This window comes from Triturus cristatus, chromosome 2_2, assembly GCF_964204655.1.
Source record: "Triturus cristatus chromosome 2_2, aTriCri1.1, whole genome shotgun sequence".
NCBI classification, from domain to species: Eukaryota; Metazoa; Chordata; class Amphibia; order Caudata; family Salamandridae; genus Triturus; species Triturus cristatus.
In genome coordinates, this window is record NC_140582.1 from 261148196 (window position 1) to 261166765 (window position 18570).

The following is an 18570-nucleotide window of genomic DNA, read 5'->3' on the forward strand; positions in this document are numbered from 1 at the left end:
CGAATCGCAAAATTGGTTTGCGATTCAGTATTAGGAAGGAACATGTTTAGGACGTCCCTTCCTAATACCGAATCGCATAGGTATGCAGGAATGTTTTGTGACCGCAATTGCGGTCGCAAAACATTTGCATGTTACCACCTACCCCATTCGCAAATGGGAAGGCCTTCCTCTTTGTGAATGTTTATAAAACCATTTTTAAGAGCAGGCAGTGGTCCCACGGACCACAGCCTGCTCTTAAAAAATGAAAAGAAAACCTCTAATTTTTCGTTTTGTAAAGCATTTCTTTTTTCTTTAAGGAAAACGGGCTGCCTAACAAAAAAATAAGATTTCTTTATTGAAAAGCAATCACGGACATGGTGGTCTGCTGATCTCAGATGGCCACCATCCCCACGATTTTTGCGATTCCTAGGGGGTCGCAAATTACGACCTACATCATTAATATTCATGAGGTAGGTCATTTGCGACCCCCCTAGGAATCACAAAAGGTGTACTATACATCTTCAGGCATTGCATTTTGCGATTCCCTCATTGCGAATCCTTGTGATGCGCAATTAGGGAATCACAAATAACTATCTTGATACATCTGGCCCTTAGTTCTTTAAGAAGCTACTGGGGAATATTTTTTCTGTAACCAGAGTGACATTTTTTAAATAAAAAACACTAAATGATGTGCATCTACCCTAAGCAAATTAAAGAGTAGATCGTCAGAAAAATATTAAGACATAAAGTTTTGCACCCCAATGGAAGAAGCTATCTTGTTTAGAAGACAGGCCAGAACCACTCTTCACTTTTCAGACATGTATAGTTTGGTCACCGGTGGTCTCATTGTAGTCAGCATCTCATCAAATTAGAATTGGCTTCATATTGGTAATCATATGAATCCTCATCCCCAAAAACGTCGTAAATCTACACCCCAATGTTTACTATTGTGTTATATTTTCGATTTTGAGGAAATGATAAAACTTTTCCAGTTAACACCTGAAATTAGGCAAGGTGCTACTCCCCCAAAGTAATCAAGGTAACGGTTTTTTGATTCTTTTTTTTCTTATGCGAATATGTGCACGTGTGGGGAGCAATCTTCTTTTTTTCTCCACAGGTAAATATTTTCCATGTAATAAAAAAAAAAAATTCCACCACACCCCACCATTGTTGGGTTGATCTCTTCCCATTTCCAACCGCGAAAAAAATCTCACTTGACCGGAGTCAAAGTCTGGATTTTTGCAGGGTAGGAATGGGATAGAAAATAGTTTGGGAATACCCACAAATGTTTTAAATTGTGAGGGTTCAGAAACTTCAAGTGTAATTCAGCCTTTGAACACTCATCCTGCACTCACCGGAGAAGATTTATCGAAGTGTATTTTCACTTGCAAAAACGGCTTTAAGCAAAAGTAAGAGTACCCTAGTACACCACCCCACTTTTGAAAAACAATGCATTTGACTAGAAACCTATGTCAATAACCAGATGTTTGATTTCCGCCTAGTGGTTTTTCCTAAGCCACTGCTTCAGTCTTCTCCTTTGATTGGCTGGTAGGCATCTAGATGCTTATACCTACCAGCTTCTTCAAAGTTTCATGTTTTGTTTTGGTTTTTCACATCAAACACATGAAAAAATCTAATATTTGGAGGATGATGTGTTGTTCCTCGAGAAAGCACTGTAATGAAGGCATAGCGTGAAAGTTTTTTTATTTGTGAGTAGATTCTTAGCACACTGTGTGTTTCCCCGGGCAGTGGCGGCTGGTGACATTTGAAAGTGGTGTGGCGTAAAATTATTTTCGTACTGCACTGTGGCGAGCAGGTGTTGCGAGCGAGCCTAAACAACCTACTGACTGTGTGTACTCAAGTATGGGCTTGTAGGTGAGACATGACAGCATTCAGGCAGGAACCAGACTACTGAACCCTGCTCCTCTGCAGACTGCCGTAGTGGGGGCCTCCTCTGTCCGGGTCATGGACAGAGTCTGCTGAGCTAGCTTGCAGGCGACAGGCACGGCCGCACCAGTTCCACCAGAATCTTCCACCATCTGTGGTGCTGTGCATTGTGGATTTTCCTTCGCAATCTCTAGTCAGTGGATAAAGTCTTAGACCTTTAACTCTAATGCTTTAAATGTGTCCTATAGGACCACACCAAGAGCTGAAGACTGAGGAACAGACCAACGGCGTCTCCTTGTGCTCCCTCCTTATCAGCATGTGCATCAAATCCCGGGTACAAGTAACTACTATGCTCAGACCTCCTGCACTTACACTTGTATTCCTGCTGCTAACCCCCCATTGCGTCGCAAACACAAGTCCATTTTCCGCCTGCCTTCAAGAGCCTCAAGGAACTTGAGGTCTGAGTGCCAGAGAACAAGTCGATACTAAACTGTTGTTAAACCAAACTCCTTCTCTCAGTCCCACCTATTTTGCAAGACACTACCTGTTATAATCAAGCAAAATAAAACCTGAGAATCGCATTAGACTGCACACTTTACCAGTGAAAACTAGCACGTCAGACAAAATGCACTAGGTATGATTTGACTGTTGAAATATGATATATCCCTGTTACGGTAAAGTTGCAAACAGCTATGCATAAAATATCAGAGTTACAAATGCTTGCAATGTGGCGAACCTATAAATTAAATCACTATACAGATGAAATCAGCTATAACTGGTGAGCTCATCGGAATTCTAATACACACACTGCCCAGAGTTCACTGTGAACATCGTACCTTTGACATTTTCACACGAATCTGTGGCTTACGTAACTGGAAATACAGTAGCATGATTAAAGATTCGTTTTTTCAGACGCCGTGTCCCCTCAAGGCACGGTTACAGCTCTGTCTAAAATAGGCTGTGTCTGCTTCTCAGATATCTTACTTTGGGAAGATAAGGGACGACAATAGGTCGGTGGAAATAACGGTGTGCTATGCTCACGGTCCTATTTCAGTCCAGCCGCCCACGTGTGGAGGAAATGACTTAACCTCCCATCCCTCAGTTGTGCCGCTGCGGAACAGAAGACAACTTCTTGTCCAATCAGGCACCCGTTTATTTGGAGCTACCGCCAGCATCACCTTTCATCATCTCAGGTCACTAGTTCACAAGCAATCACTTTCCACTGTGGTGCAATCACCAGGTGCAATGGCAGGTTAGGAGTGGCCACTGCAAATGAAAATGAATATTGACCCATTTTACTGATCCAATATATTCAGACTGCAAGCTTTCAAGGGATGAAAAGACTGCGTGCTGAAGTAGGCTTGAACAACGTGATCGGAAAACAAGCAGCTTGTCGACTATCGTGAAAAGAGTAGTTTAAGTCTCAAAATCTTGTGTTTATTCATGCTATACCCTTCACTCTCTACCTTACACCTGCCCCAATAAGCCCTGTTGCCCTCTTCACATTGTACACTTACTTACTAGGTCTTCCCACCCACTCATCCAGTCGCAGCTCGCGGGGGGGAAAGGGGGGGGGGTCGCGCACGGGGGGGGAATTAAATATCATTAAACAAAAAACGTACCTCGCAGCCGGTCGATGGCCCCATGCTGTGTACTGTGATAGGCGGATGGAAAATGTGATTGACAGTTGACAGACCAATTAATGGAAAACGTGATTGACAGTTGACAGACCAATGAATGAAGAGGGCATGCGTATGCAAGTGTGTGAAGAACTATTTTTTGTATTAAGACTTTTTAAGGAAACATGCCCATGCTGACACCTAGCGACTTGTGTGCCCTCACTTTTGTCAGTGCCCTTTGCCAGATGCACCAGCCCAGGTGGGGCGGCCGGGGCTGCCAGCCCTCGCAGCTCACAGACCGGCGGCTATCGAGTGAGTGTCCATGGGCCCGAGCCTTCTCTCTCAGACCAGGTACCCCCGTTCCCACTTTATGTATTATTTGTGGACCCTCACTCAGTCACTCCGTCCCTGGTGGGTATTTACCGCCCAGCTGCTGCCCTCGCGCTTCGGTTCCAGTTTGCGAAGCTCCTGTTCCCAGAGCGCTCTCCATTCATCCTCTGCCCCCACAGCTCTGTGCAGGCTCCAGATTTCACGGGCACGGCTCTCGGATTGCGTACTGTGCCGCATTCTCACCACATGTTCCCCGAAAAATTATTTATGTGGCACATAAATCACAGCCTTTAGAAAATTCACAGCGCCAGGGGCACGTGGAGATCAACGTCGCCTTTTCGGAGGGCCAGCTTTTCAGCAATTGCAAGAAAGTTTTTCAAAAGCACCTAAAACTTATTAAAATATATTTTACTGCAAACGAGGGGGGGGGGGGGTCGCGCACGGGGGGAATTAAATATTATTAAACAAAAAACTTACCTCGCAGCCGGTCGGGTCCACGCCACCTCTCAGACCTCTGCTCCATCCCCTGGCTGGGCGCCTTCACGAACGGAACTGGAGGGGCCTGCCAACCCCTCTCAGCCAATCCTGGCGCTGCCAGCAGCGCCAGGATTGGTTAAGGGCACAGCTTACGCTACGCCCGCCGCCTGCCCATTAGGAGACCGAGGGGCTCCTAATGGGCATGCGCAAGCCAGTGCAAACACAGGTGCGCATGTCTGGGCACGGGTGAAAATTCGCTCACCTTGCCCACTCATGCGCACTTGTGCTGCTGCCTGTTGCCCCTGGTCTGACAATCATGTCAGTCAACATGACGCCAGACCGCCCACCCCCTTCAGACTCTGAAGGGGGTGGGCGGTCCGACGTCATGCTGACTGACATGATTGTCAGTTGGTTCTCCCTCCGCGTCTTTGAACTTAAGTAAACTGATTCAGTTTACTTAAGTTTAGAAACGCCGATGGAGCTACGGGCGGTGGGGCTACGCCCCAACGCCCCCAATGGACGCACCGCCACTGTCCCCGGGCATCCTCCAATGAAAGCACTGCAACAGTTTCAAAATGATAGACAATACCAATGCAAAGCCACTGTTAAATAAACTACAGCATTCCCTGTTTACATCTTCTCCTAATACATCTTGGCTGTATGGACACTATATTGCATGCTAAAAGGCGAAGTTTGAGCTTTGCCATAAACAACACACGCTGTTGTGTTTCGAAATCAACAAAAACAGACCACAGCCTTCACAATCACAACTCTTAGGACTCCTCAGTGTTGTGTTGATTGTATTTCCCTGCATACATTTAATCTAGTCTAATGACATTGAAATGTTCAGCAATAATGGCAAATTTGTTGCATAAAGTAATGGCCTGACAGGTCTATCTTTTTATGTGCAAAGTTCTCTGGCCGGATGGCGGAGTCTCAGCAGCCATAAACTTACTATCTACTCATAGTTTGTGAATACCCCAAAGAGTTTTCACTTACACAAAAGTGTAAGTTTATCTTTGTGAATCAGGCCCCAAGCCCGATTCACAGAACTAACTTAAGACAAAATCCTAAACTTACTACCATTTTGGTATTCACAGAAGGCACTTACTCATCAATGAGTAAGTATCTGTGAATACCAAAATGAGTAAGTGCCTTCTGTGAATACCAAAATGAGTAAGTGCCTTCTGTGAATACCAAAATGGTAGTAAGTTTAGAATTGTGTCTTAAGTTAGTTCTGTGAATCGGGCCCTAAGTGTCAACTCAGTCACCACTACTTCAGAATCTATAAAACCAAAATTAAATATTGGTTTGTATTTAGCTTTGAATGCTATCAGAATACACCAGAATAACTACAGCTAGAAGCTTTTTAAATCATAATTTTCATATACCTCTAAAAAGTGAAGTTCTAAATTCAGCTATATTTCCATGAGATGTACTGGGATTACTTTTCAAAAACATAGACTGCAAAGGTTATTGCTACCCTTAAGAGATTTGTATCAGATCACAGTTAAAAACCGAGTCATGGTTCTGGCTCTAAGCTGTAAAACCACCAAAGTTTGACAGTTATGGCTATGAACACACACAACACATGCCCTCATTCATGGCATCCACCATGATGTTCCCCTGTTAACTGTTTTTGTGTAACTGTGCCATTTGCAAGAAGATGTTTTGTGCATTGTGACCTTGAATCTGTTGCTCAAGCACTGACAAAGTTGGATGTGCCACAATCAAAAGGGGATGTGCCACTTACCAGCTGCTACTACCTGTGGATCTTCTTGGGCAATGCGTTTACCAGCTGCACGACTGTCTGGATCTTTATGCCACCAAAGGACATGGACTGGAAAGACAATTGAGGAAAATGTATTGTTGTTTGCAGCGAAGGATGATACAGATGTTATGTTACTTTAGGCTTACACAGGACTCCAGGTAAACTTTAAGAGAAACAAGTTACCAATTTGTTTAGCTAAATAATGTACTAACCAACTTCTAGGAGGGCTCATCACATCAAATATCTTTCTTTGCTTTCGGGTGTCCCCGGGTATATATGGTATATGAGCATACATGGTAAATGAGTATATGGTTGTAATGTATATGGTTATGGGTATATGGGTATAAGCTGCTATAACCACTACCAGAGCTATGACACGGATAATACAGCTATTGTCTTATCCACAGTCGTCTTAAGAATAATGATGCATGTTACATTAAACATGTTACTTACAGAAACGTATGATGGGCTGAACCCAATAGTATCAGTAGCAAAGGTGAGGTGGTCACCCTATTTAGAGCTCTCCACTCCAGGGTCAATGGAAGAGTGGAAGCTCTGACAATGCACATTTTGCTGAAGAATGCCGCTGTGTAGCTTCAGCAATATTAAGTACACTCTCCATTCCAAATGTGCACTATGCTATTCCAATTCGTTAAGCAAGCCATAAGAGCGCAGTAGATTTATGCAAGCTTCAGCTGCTCAGATGTGCTGGGAACAAAAATATATGTTCTGAATGACATATATTTTCCACCAGATTTAGAAGACGCCTATAGGGCCCTAGTGTGTTACATGAGAATTAGATGGGGATTTGTGCAGAATGGTAGGTGGGCTTCCGCAGAAGCCACCAGTGGCATGGCCTCATGGTTCAAACACTGCCCATACATAATAGGCCTAACCGAAAACCTTCTGCCAAATCTTACCAACGGTAGAGGCGGCTGTTGAATGTAGAAACTGGTAGAGCTTAATGTAAAAATCTCTCCACATAAGTTTGAAGTTGAATATCTTTATTGGTAGTACAGAGTATCAGGTACCTCCAGCTTCCTTCTCCAGCTCTCTAGCTCCAACCTCCCATTCCTTGAACCACAACATTCCATCCTAGCAACATCAACATGTCTATCCATCTTAAAGGAATCTCCACACATATTTCCCCCCAACACAAAATACAATTGAGAATAAAAAATGAAAATATACTTATTCAGTAACTAAAAGAAAAATTACATTGCTATACAAGTACTTCAAGGAGCACGACATTTAGAAACATTCCCTGTGCTCCAAGCAGATCCATCCGCAAGAATGAGGACATTCTTGTTTACACACTTCACTTGTACTGGTTGAGAGAATTTACTCTCTCCCTTGATGACAACTCCACCTCTTCTCACTACAACCCAATCACCTTCTTTTATATCAGTGTCCTTTACTGCTTTCCTCATATTGTAATAATTTTTAGCAGTCTCTTGCTGCCTCACCACACTTTCTCCCACTGCATCTCGATCCACCCAGACACATTCCTTGTTTTTATGCCACCCCGGAACTTCTTTTATTCCTGGTTCACGCCCTTTAAGAGATACGAATGGAGAGATACCAGTAATTGAATGTGGCATCACTCTATAAGACCATACCAATTTCTTAAGTTCCTCAGACCACGACAACCCATTCGCTAATGAGAGCTGAATGTTCTCCATCAGCAAACGATTAACTCTTTCAACTAAACCATTAGCTTGCGGCCTGAACATTGCCACCCTCTCATGAACAATACCTAAACTACAATGAAAATCTGTCATTCTTTTAGAAACAAGCTGGATCCCATTATCTGAAACAAGAGTCTTAGGTATTCCCTCACTCATAAATGTCCTTTCCAAAAATCCAATTACCTTCTCAGTCTTGATACAGTCAGTAGATTCAACAACAAACCATTTAGAATGGTAATCCACAAGCACCATCAAGGATTTTCCACGTGGACCAAGATTAGAAATGGGACCAAGAAAGTCAATCGCCAATCTCTCCCACGGATTCTTTGGAAAATCCCTACACGTAAGAGGAGGTTGCATTACAACCTTTGTTTTGTCACTCCTTGCACATGCATAACATTCCTTCACAACTTCCTCTATGTCGTTGTCCGGATGTATGATGTTACAACGCGATTGTTTACAACGCGTGCCGTTACATCGCATTCGTTACAACGAACGGATGTAACCACGCTATGCCATTACAACGCAAGTCTTTACCTCGACTTGCACTAGATGGCGTGCTAACATTAGAAAAGTGTAATTAACTATTCCAACTCCAGTCCACTTAACAGTAGGGAAGGTGTTGGGATAGTAAACTACACTATTTCTAATGTTAGCACGCCATCTAGCGCAAGTCGATGTAAAGACTTGCGTTGTAATGGTATAGCGTGGTTACATCGCGTTCGTTGTAACGAATGCGATGTAACGGCACGCGTTGTACTAACGGCGTTGTAAAGGTTGTTCCCCTCGTTGTCCATACCTGGCCACCAGAAAGATTGCCTAATACGCCTCTTGGTCATATTTCTCCCCAGATGTCCTTCATGAGCTATACTCATTATTTTACCTCTTAAGGTAGTCGGGGGAACCAATTTGTTCCTCCTCCACAACTTCCCTTCACTCACACTCAATTCACTTTCCACATGACAGTAACTCTTAAAGCGCAAATCTGGGCAGTGACTCTCCTTCCATCCTCCTGATACACATCTCATTACTTCCAGCAAGACTTCATCATTCGACATGGCAGACTCCCACTCCTCTTTACCAAAGGCTTGTTCTTCATTACACTTAATCACATCCACATCATCTTCACAATCAGTATCCACAACATCCACTGGCATCCTGGACAAACAATCAGCTACTACATTTTTCAAACCTTTCACGTACTCTACTTCGAAATTGAAATCAAGCACAGATAAAATCCATCTCGAGATCCTAGGAGTTACATTTCCTTCCAGACCTCTACCTCCCTTAAACAAATGCACTAAGGGTTTGTGATCTGTGCGGACCTTGAAGGGCAAACCCCAGACAAAAGAACGGAAATGTTTAATTCCCCAACAGCACGCAAGAGCCTCCTTCTCAATTACAGAGTATGAAACCTCGGCACCCTGGAGTCCTCTAGAGGCAAACCCTATGATTCTTTCTACACCATCACATACTTGAGATAAAACTGCCCCAATTCCTACTGCACTTGCATCGGTAGTAACAAAAGTTTTAGCATTGATGTTAAAATGTCCGAGAGTGGGTGCATGAAGGATACCTCTTTTCACACTAGAGAATGCTTTTTCACATAAGTCATTCCATTCGAAAGCAACTATATTTTTCATCAGTAACCTTAATGGCTCAACAATCTCTGTAAACCCCTTTATAAATTTGGAACAGTACTCTGCCAATCCTAGGAAGGACTTTAGTTGATCCTTATTGAGGGGAGTAGGAGCATTATTAATGGCAGAAACAATGCTTTTCTTAGGCTTTATCCCATCTTTCGAAATTTCATGGCCCAAGTAAGTTACGCACTTCCTTTTCAGTTGACATTTCTCTTTTTTTATGGTCAACCCATTACTACCCATACGTTTCAGTACTTCATACAATACTTCATCGTGGTGATCACTATTCTTTCCCACAATCAATACATCATCTTGAAAGCATAAGACATTCTTTACACCCACAAAAATCAGTTGCATGACTCTTTGAAATACTGCAGAGGCAGACGCTAAACCAAAAGGCATCCTTCGATAACGAAACGCACCTAGAGGCGTTACAAATTAAGTAAGATGCCTTGATTCCTCACTAAGATTAATTTGGTGATATGCTGCAGACATATCGATAACACTAAAAACTTCCCCTCCACCCATGGCAGTCAACATTTCTGATATGTTGGGTAGAGGTTGCCTATCGACCCAAATGTTTCTGTTCAAATCGCGCAAGTCCACACATAAACGAATCCTGGCACCACCATCCTTAGGTGCGACTACAATTGGAGCCAACCATTCCGAGGCTTCAATCGGCTCAATAATCCCCTCACGCAGTAATTTGTTAAATTCATCTTAAAGGGGACCCCTCATCAAGTGAGGTACATTCCTTACTCTGTGAACCACAGGTGTTGCATTCTTCTTGAGGATGGATTATTTTATGAGAAAAGTTTGCAAGTTTTCCTAGCTTATCAGAGAAGACGTTAGAAAATGTCTCCATTACTTTAGCCTCAAAGTCATCAACATCATGAATGACTGTGGATTTAACCGGTTCAATGGCGTTTGGATTCAACATTATTCCTAAATCTTCCTGATGGCGCCAACCCAACAGGTTGGAACCTTGTTTTGTGAGATTGACTCGACCAAAAACTTTCCTCCCTCCAAACCCAATTACCATCCATTTCAGTCCCAAGATGTCAATAGATTTACCTCCGTAACCTACTGCTCTGATATCGGGTTTACACCAAGACTCCACATCGCTCTTGTCACCCCATGCTTCAAGATACATTTCTTTGGACAGTAAAGTATATAAGCTCCCTGAATCTAAGGGTGGGCGTAGTTCGCGAATAAGCACTTCGCGAAGCTACGCAATGTGAAGTTCGCACTACGTGAGCTACGCGTAGCACTTCGCGAACTGCGTAGTAACATGTTCGCACTGTGCAAGATGTTGTTTTCAATGATTGCACAGTGCGGACAAGCAACCGGCACTGTGCAATCATTGAAAATGGCATCTTGCACAGTGCGAGCTATAGTTTTCTGCTACTCGAGTAGATTTTTACTCGAGCGGCAGCTTTCTCAAGGCGAACTGGTAGTTTCTCATCGCGAGCGGTCGCGAGCATACGCGACCCCTCGCAATGAGAAACCTGACCTCGTCGCGTTGGGAATCTCGTCGGGAGGTTTATTTTCCATGCTCGCGATCACCAACTTGATGTTGCTGATCGCGAACAAGGAAAAAGTCTCGCCGGGATGTCATTTTGCTTGCTCGCGGTCGCCAACTTGACGTTGAGGACCGCGAGCAAGCAAAAAATGACCGCAACACTACGCTACGCGTGTTCGCACTGTGCTACGTGCAGTTCGCGTAGTGCGAAGTAGCGCGAACTTCGCAAACTACTCGAGCGTAGCGTAGTGCTTCGCCCAGGCTTACCTGAATCCACTAGCATCCTTTCATTATTCGTATCAAAGCTTATAATACAACGCGGTTTTTATAGTCTGTCCATACTTTCAGTGGCTATATCAACATTACCAACAATGTTGGAACACTCTCCATCAACAACAGAGAAACCTTCAATACATAACATGAATTCTTGGATGCTTTCACAGGTATCATCGACTTTGTGCACGTATTGGGTTTTAGAATGACATACTTTTGCATAATGGCCTCTCTTACCACACGCTCTACATAATGTATTCCTGGCCATACATCTGCTGCTAGAAGCAATATGTCCAGGCGAACCACATGTAACATTTAAAAGCGCGGGTGTTGGCTCGTGAAGTCACACTGCTTGAATTAGGAACCTCAATAGTTTTATTGAAGGGCTTAGGATGCAGCTTCCCCACCGGTTTCACTATAGGCCTTGCACTTTTTGTCTCGTTGACACTCGTGTGAACTTCTTGTTCCTTAGTATCTAAATTTTTTGGAATTGAATCACTCGACCGCACATCTCTAGGAATTGTAGAATTAGTACATTTGTCCATCTCTTTTATCCACAGGTCTGTGTGTTCCAGACCTTTTGCTATTTGAATTGCTTCTTCTAACATAGAATCTTTTATGAGCAACTTCTCACGTACTCTTTTATTGTTAGTGCACCTCACAATCTGATCACGTATGAGTGAATCTGCCAATCCTTCAAAGCGACAAGTTAAGGAAAGTCCCCTTAACGCAGCAACATAAGTTGCAATGTCTTCATCCGTTTTCTGTGCACGACAGAAAAATTTGTGCCTTTCTAACACCGTATTAATTTTCTAAACAAATCTTTTTTCCAACATTAACATGCTCATGTCATAAACGTTTATGGGTTGCCCATCACCTACACCTAAGGATATTTCTGGGAGGTCTTCATAAAGACGGCGCCCTTCAACTCCTACGTGGTGAAGTAGTATTGCCTGTTTCCGTATAGGGCCATATTTGTCTGCACCTGTTGCTAAGACATAAGTGAGAAATAATTTTTTCCATTCTTTCCAGGGGATAGGAGGATCGCCAGGAGTAGGAAGAAAGGAAGGAGGGGCTGCTATGCCCTGATCAGCCATTTAAACAGTTCTTTGGGATACAATAACAATAATCAAGGAATTGACCTAAAAAAGGAAATTTATATTAGTGAAAATAAGAAAATTAAAATAAGAAATTGGTGTGGAAACTGTAGAAATATCAGTTACTGCAGAAAACATAAATTCAATTACTGTCATAAATGCGGTGAACACTCCACCTGGCCGTCGATATGAAGTCTCTGCTTTTAGGGTGAACAGCTGCTACACAGTAATGAAACGAAGCGCACTCACTACAGAATAGGAATTGGAGGGTAACGTATGCACTGGGAGAGTCTTTACTTAATGTCCAAAGAGTCGTGTGTATTCACGGATGCGCGTACACTGGGCCTATTTTCTCAAGAAGATTGGGCACATTTCACATGCGGACCACGTATGCACGCTTTCACGCATGCGCATTCTCTGGGCTACTTCTCCTCACGCATGCGCAGATCGTGCTGGATCGAGATGGTGTTCGGACTCGTGTCTTCTTCGCAGATCCAATGACGGCGTTAGACTCACGTGCAGTTTTCCGATTCAGAAAATGCAATGGCAACGTGGCAACAGTATGTCACTAGAAGCAATCGTTTTTCACAAGTTTAAGAAGAGTGCTGGACATCCAATTTTGTATTGCAGTGACACACGATGAAAATCCCAAAACACTTCCACATTTAGACAGTATTGGTAAGAAACAGTTAGCTGTAGACAACGTAGTCTCAACGGTAATGGCTACAGTATATCACTTGAAGCAATCTTCTTATTAAGTTTATAATCTTGTAGAAGAATGTTGGACATTCAATTCAACACGTGCAGCAACACACGATGTAAATCCCAGGACACCTCCACATTAGCAAGAAACAGGACAGCATTGGCAAGAAACAGCTAGGTGCAGACAACGTCGGTGTAGGTACGAGGTGAAGCAGTATACGTAGAGTTCAGGATTCAGAATTGTAGAGAAGGTACATACCAGTTACTTTAGGTATCCAGACCTCTTTTTTCTTTTTATTTGAAAACGCTGGGCTCATGAAAATGGATCTCGATATGTAGGTTCGTTTCCAGGGGTGGAGGTACTTCTTGTCTGCCCCCTGCGCAGAATGGTCTACTCGTCGCCAATGTAAAGATCTCTCTACATAAGTTTAAAGTTGAATATCTTTATTGGTAGTACAGAGTATCAGGTACCTTCAGCTTCCTTCTCCAGCTCTCTAGCTCCAACCTCCCCTTCCTTGAACCACAACATTCCATCCTAGCAACATCAACATGTCTAACATTCCATCTTAAAGGAATCTCCACACTTATATTCGTTACATGAACTGCAGCAGGCATAAAGAGCTAATCCAATCCTTAAGCGGTTCCACAGGCTCTCCCCAAGAAATGTTTGAAAATAATGAGGCCAAATGGCACATTTTATAGAACAATTTTCCAAATGCATTTCCAAAAAGTGGCACGTTTTATTGACAGCCATAAAAATGAACCCTTGAAAACAACCGATAAGAGGGTTTCATCTCTCAGTATATACTCCTCTCACCTACACTTTCCCATTTTTGTTCATTCCTTTCACCTCACTCCTGTTAACAGCTTTCCATTTCTCACAATATTTTGTCTCACTCCTATCGCCGTCTCTTTCACCTATGGTCTTCTCCCTAAAGCAACTATGTATCTCGCATCACTCTCTTCTTCTCCCTAACAATTTTCTTCCCCCCTACAATCAAAATCAAATTCTTGCTCATCCTCTGTTGGGGATGGGGCTTGATGCCATTGACAGCTCTTCAGAGATTGAGCACAAGGAGAGCACTCTGCAGGAGGATGCCCTTCTGCTTGTCCCATTGTTTTGCAGCAATCTAAAGTATAGGGAGGATGTGTGGTCTCTTTATGAGAGAAACTGTTTCCATGATTCTACCGAGGTCAGAAACAAAGGGTTTAAATAAGCCCAGAAGTAGTGTTTGAATGGTGGGTTTTGAACTTCACTGCCTTCACCCACTAGCATTCCTGGTTCAATGTCCATTGTATCCAGAGGCAAAACAATGGAAAGCTCAATCTTGCTGCACATAATACGTGCTTTCAGTATGGATCATCAGTTGACTGAGTACTAAGACACCCCATAACTTCCCTATACAGATCAAACAATTTACGGAAGAACACTCTAAGAAACTTGACTCTTGCAAAAAGGGGTCGGATTTTGTAAGGGAAACCGAGAACCATCTTCATTGCACAGCAAATGTGTCTGCAGTCATGCAGAAAATGATGCATGTGTGCTTGATTCGTCCAGCGACCTGAAGGTAAAAATCCAAATTTAAAAAGGCATGTTACCTACATGAACAGAGACATTTGTGCCCAAGTGAGCAGTTTATTTAGAGGATTTGCTTTCACCAGTTTTTACTGTACCTTATAAATAGGAGATGTTAAACCTGTCATCCTTAGGGTGGCCTCAAATATTTAGCCTGCTTTGCTCTTCTTTTTGCTGATTTTTTTGCTGGGCTTAAGACTTTATGTAAAGATCTACTCCACACAGGGTATGAAGAAAGTAGTCTTTATTGTAGTGGATAAGAGCAGGTACATCCAGCTTCCTCCTCCAGCTTCACGGCTCTAACTGCAGCTACTTCAAACAGCAACATTCTACCCTAGCAACGAACCTTACATTCTATATATAGGAAAACTCCACACATCTCCCCCCTTTATACATGGCAGCACTAGAAAAAATTTACCACTTTAATAACACTAGAAAAGAACAAAGAGTCTATTGCATGAACATTAATCACAAATAACTGGCCGGGGAGGACAACATTTAGAAACATTTAGAAACATTCCCAACACTCTAAGCAGAGCCATCAGACAACATGAGAATATTCTTGTTTACTGTTCTGATTTGCATAGGCTTGGAAGATTTGCTGTCACCTTTGCTAACTATTCCCCCACGCTTTACAACTACCCAATCACCAATTTTTATGTCAGGAGGTTTGACACCTCTTTAAACGTAGTATCTTGCGGCAGTCACTTGCTGTTTGGCAACATCACTCTCAATTGCAGTACGATCAACCCATACACAATCCTTACTCTTAAGCCATCCTGGAACTTCATTTATACCGTGTTCACGCCCCTTGAGAGAGATGAACGGTGACACCCCAGTGACTGAATGAGGCGTCACCCTGTAAGACCATACCAACTTCTTAAGCTCATCGGTTCATGACAACCCATTAGAAATCGAGAGTTGAATATTCTCCATAATCAGTCGGTTAATTCTCTCAACCAATCCATTTGCTTGAGGCCTGACCATGGCAACTCTCTCATGCTTCACACCCAACTTGCAGAGAAATTTTTGCATCTTTCTTGACACTAATTGGACTCCATTATCAGATACAAGTACTTTAGGAATCCCTTCATTCATAAAAATTCTCTCCATTAAGCCAATTACTCAGAATCAATACAATCCACTTATTCAACAACAAATCACTTGGAGTGGTAGTCCACCAGAACCATCAAGAACTTGCAATGTGAACCGAGTTTGGAGACAGGACCAAGAAAGTCAATTGCCACCCTTTCCCAAGGACGTTTCGGAAACTTCACAAAAGCAAGAGGGTGCTCTCTCGCAACCTTCGTTTTATCATTCATAGCACACGCATAACAATCTTTGACAATTACCTCAATATCCCTATCCATGCCTGGCCACCAAAATGACTGACGTACACATCTTTTTGTCATGTTTCTGCCCAAGTGTCCCTCCTGAGCAATCTTTATAATCTTAGTCCTTAAGGCTGCCGGTGGCACCAACTGGTTTCTTCTCCATAACTTCCCCTCACTCACACTCAACTCCGTCTCAACATGGCAATAGCTCCTAAAATGGGCATCTTGAACAAGATCACCTCTCCATCCTTCAGACACACCATTCATGACCCACTGCAAAATATTATCATGCAACATGGCATTGTCCCACTCTTCCTTATCAAAGGCTTGTTCCTCACTGCACTTAATCACGTCATCAACAACCTCCAATTCCTCTCTGGTAACCTCTACCGGCGTTCTAGATAAGTAGTCAGACACTACATTTTTTAAACCTTTCATATACTCCATTTCAAAACTGTACTCGAACACTGACAATATCCACCTAGAAATCCTGAGAGTTACGCTTCCTTCAAGACCTCTGCCTCCTTTAAACAAATGCACAAGGGGTTTCTGATCAGTACGAACCTTAAAAGGCAAACCCCAAACAAAATACTTAAAATGTTTAATACCCCAACAGCATTCCAGACCCTCCCTTTCAATCACCGAATACGATGTCTCCACTCCTTGAAGTCTCCTAGAGGTAAACCCAATAATCTTTTCCTCACCATCGTTCACTTGAGTTAGAACAGCACCAATTCCTACAGCACTAGCATCTGTTGTAATGAAAGTCCCTGCCTTAACATTGAAATGTCCCAAAGTAGGCGCATGAAGAATACCAGATTTTACTTTATTGAATGCCTTGTCACAAGCCTCATTCCAATTGAATACAACTCCATTTTTCATCAATAGCCTCAATGGCTCCACAATTTCTCTAAAACCACTCACAGATTTGGAGCAGTACTCTGCCAATCCTAAGAAAGATTTCAACTGGTCCTTATTAAGGGGAATAGGGGCGTCCCTGACAGCAGAAACAATCCTTTTCTTTGGCCTGATCCCCGCTTTGGATATCTCATGTCCTAGATATGTCACACACCCTTTTGTTAATTGACATTTTTCCTTCTTCATGGTTAATCCATGTTTTTGCATATGAGTCAGGACCTCCTCCATAACTTTGTCATGATGTTCATAGTTTTTCCCCACACGCAACACATCATCCTGAAAACACAAAACATCCTGCAACCCTACAAAAACCTGTTACATGACCCTTTGAAACACCACTGACACAGACGCCAAACCAAATGACATTCTGCAATAACGAAATGAACCCAGCGGTTTTACATACGAGGTGAGGTGTCTGGATTCTTCACTGAGATCAATCTGGTGGTAAGCTGCAGACATGTCAATTACGCTGAATATAGCGCCACCACCAATAGCGGTCAACATTTCAGAAATATTAGGCAGGAGTTGCCTGTCGAGCCATATATTTTAGTTCAGATCGCGCAAGTCGACACATAAACTAATCTTCCCTCCATCCTTGGGCATGACAACAGTGGGTGCCAACCATTCTGAAGCCTCAATAGGCTTGATAACTCCTTGCTTTGATAATTTCTCAAGCTCTTTTTGTAGAGGACCTCTCATGAGAAGAGGTACACACCTAAGTTTATGTACAAAAGGTATTGCATTCTTTTTGAGAATAATTTTGTGAGAAAAGTTTATAAGTTTTCCCAACTCAGAGAAAACTTTAGAAAATTTCTCCATCGCATATGAATCATAATTATCAACATTGTGCACTACAGTAGATTTGACAGGCTCAGTGGCATTGGGATAGTATATATAATCCCTAAATACTTTTGGTGACACCAACCTAGTAAGTTGGAACCCAGTTTTGTCAAATACATACGTCCATACACTTTCTTCCCTTCAAAGCAAATAACCATCCACTTAAGTCCCAAGATGTCAATAGTTTTGCCACCATACCTTGCAGCCTTGATGTCTGGCATGTACCAGGATTCCATGTTACTCATACCACCCCAAACTTTGAGATACATTTCCTTGGACAGTAATGTATACAAGCTCCCCGAATCAACCAACATCTTGACATCATACAAATCCAAACTAATGGTACAATGGGGTTTTTCCAATTTATCAGTACTCTCCGTGGCAATGTCATCTTCCATCACTCCATTGTAACTAACTTCTTCAGGAACATTAATATCATCCACACATAAAAACAATTCACGAAAACTCTCACAAGAGCCATCCACTTCTTGCACGAATTGGGTCTTTGTCCTGCATGCTTTTGCAAGGTGACCTCTCTTGTCACACGCCCTGCAAAATGCGTTCCTAGCCATACACATAGTGCTGGAAGCAATATCACCTGGCGCACCACATCGATAGCATTTGACCGCACGTGCGCTTGCTCCAGGAACAGTATTAGTGGTATGAGGAGCTTAATTTGTTTTGTTAAAAGGCTTAAATTGTGATTGCTTAAATTGGGATTGTTTAATTTGCGTTTTCACAACAGGCTGTGTAGCTTCAGTCTCATCAATGCATGCATGGATGTCAGATCCCTTAGAAGCTACATTCTTTGATGCAGGATCTTTGGACGTTAGTGAACTACTACACTTGTCCATTTCTTTTATCCATCAATCGGCATGTTCAAGACCCTTGGCTATCTGTATTGCCTCTTCTAA

The 18570-nt window shown here is 42.7% G+C and overlaps 1 protein-coding gene across 2 annotated transcripts in view; it reads right to left on the reverse strand.

Moving 5' to 3' along the window:
- The window catches only part of LOC146862117 (protein NipSnap homolog 3B-like), a 258782-nt gene that overhangs the window by 24841 nt on the left and 215371 nt on the right, over positions 1-18570 (reverse strand). For both annotated transcript variants that reach the window (XM_085641307.1, XM_085641308.1), the window contains exon 5: positions 6046-6132. In XM_085641307.1, the coding sequence (XP_085497433.1) occupies positions 6046-6132 (87 nt within the window). The remainder of the gene's footprint in view (positions 1-6045; positions 6133-18570) is intronic.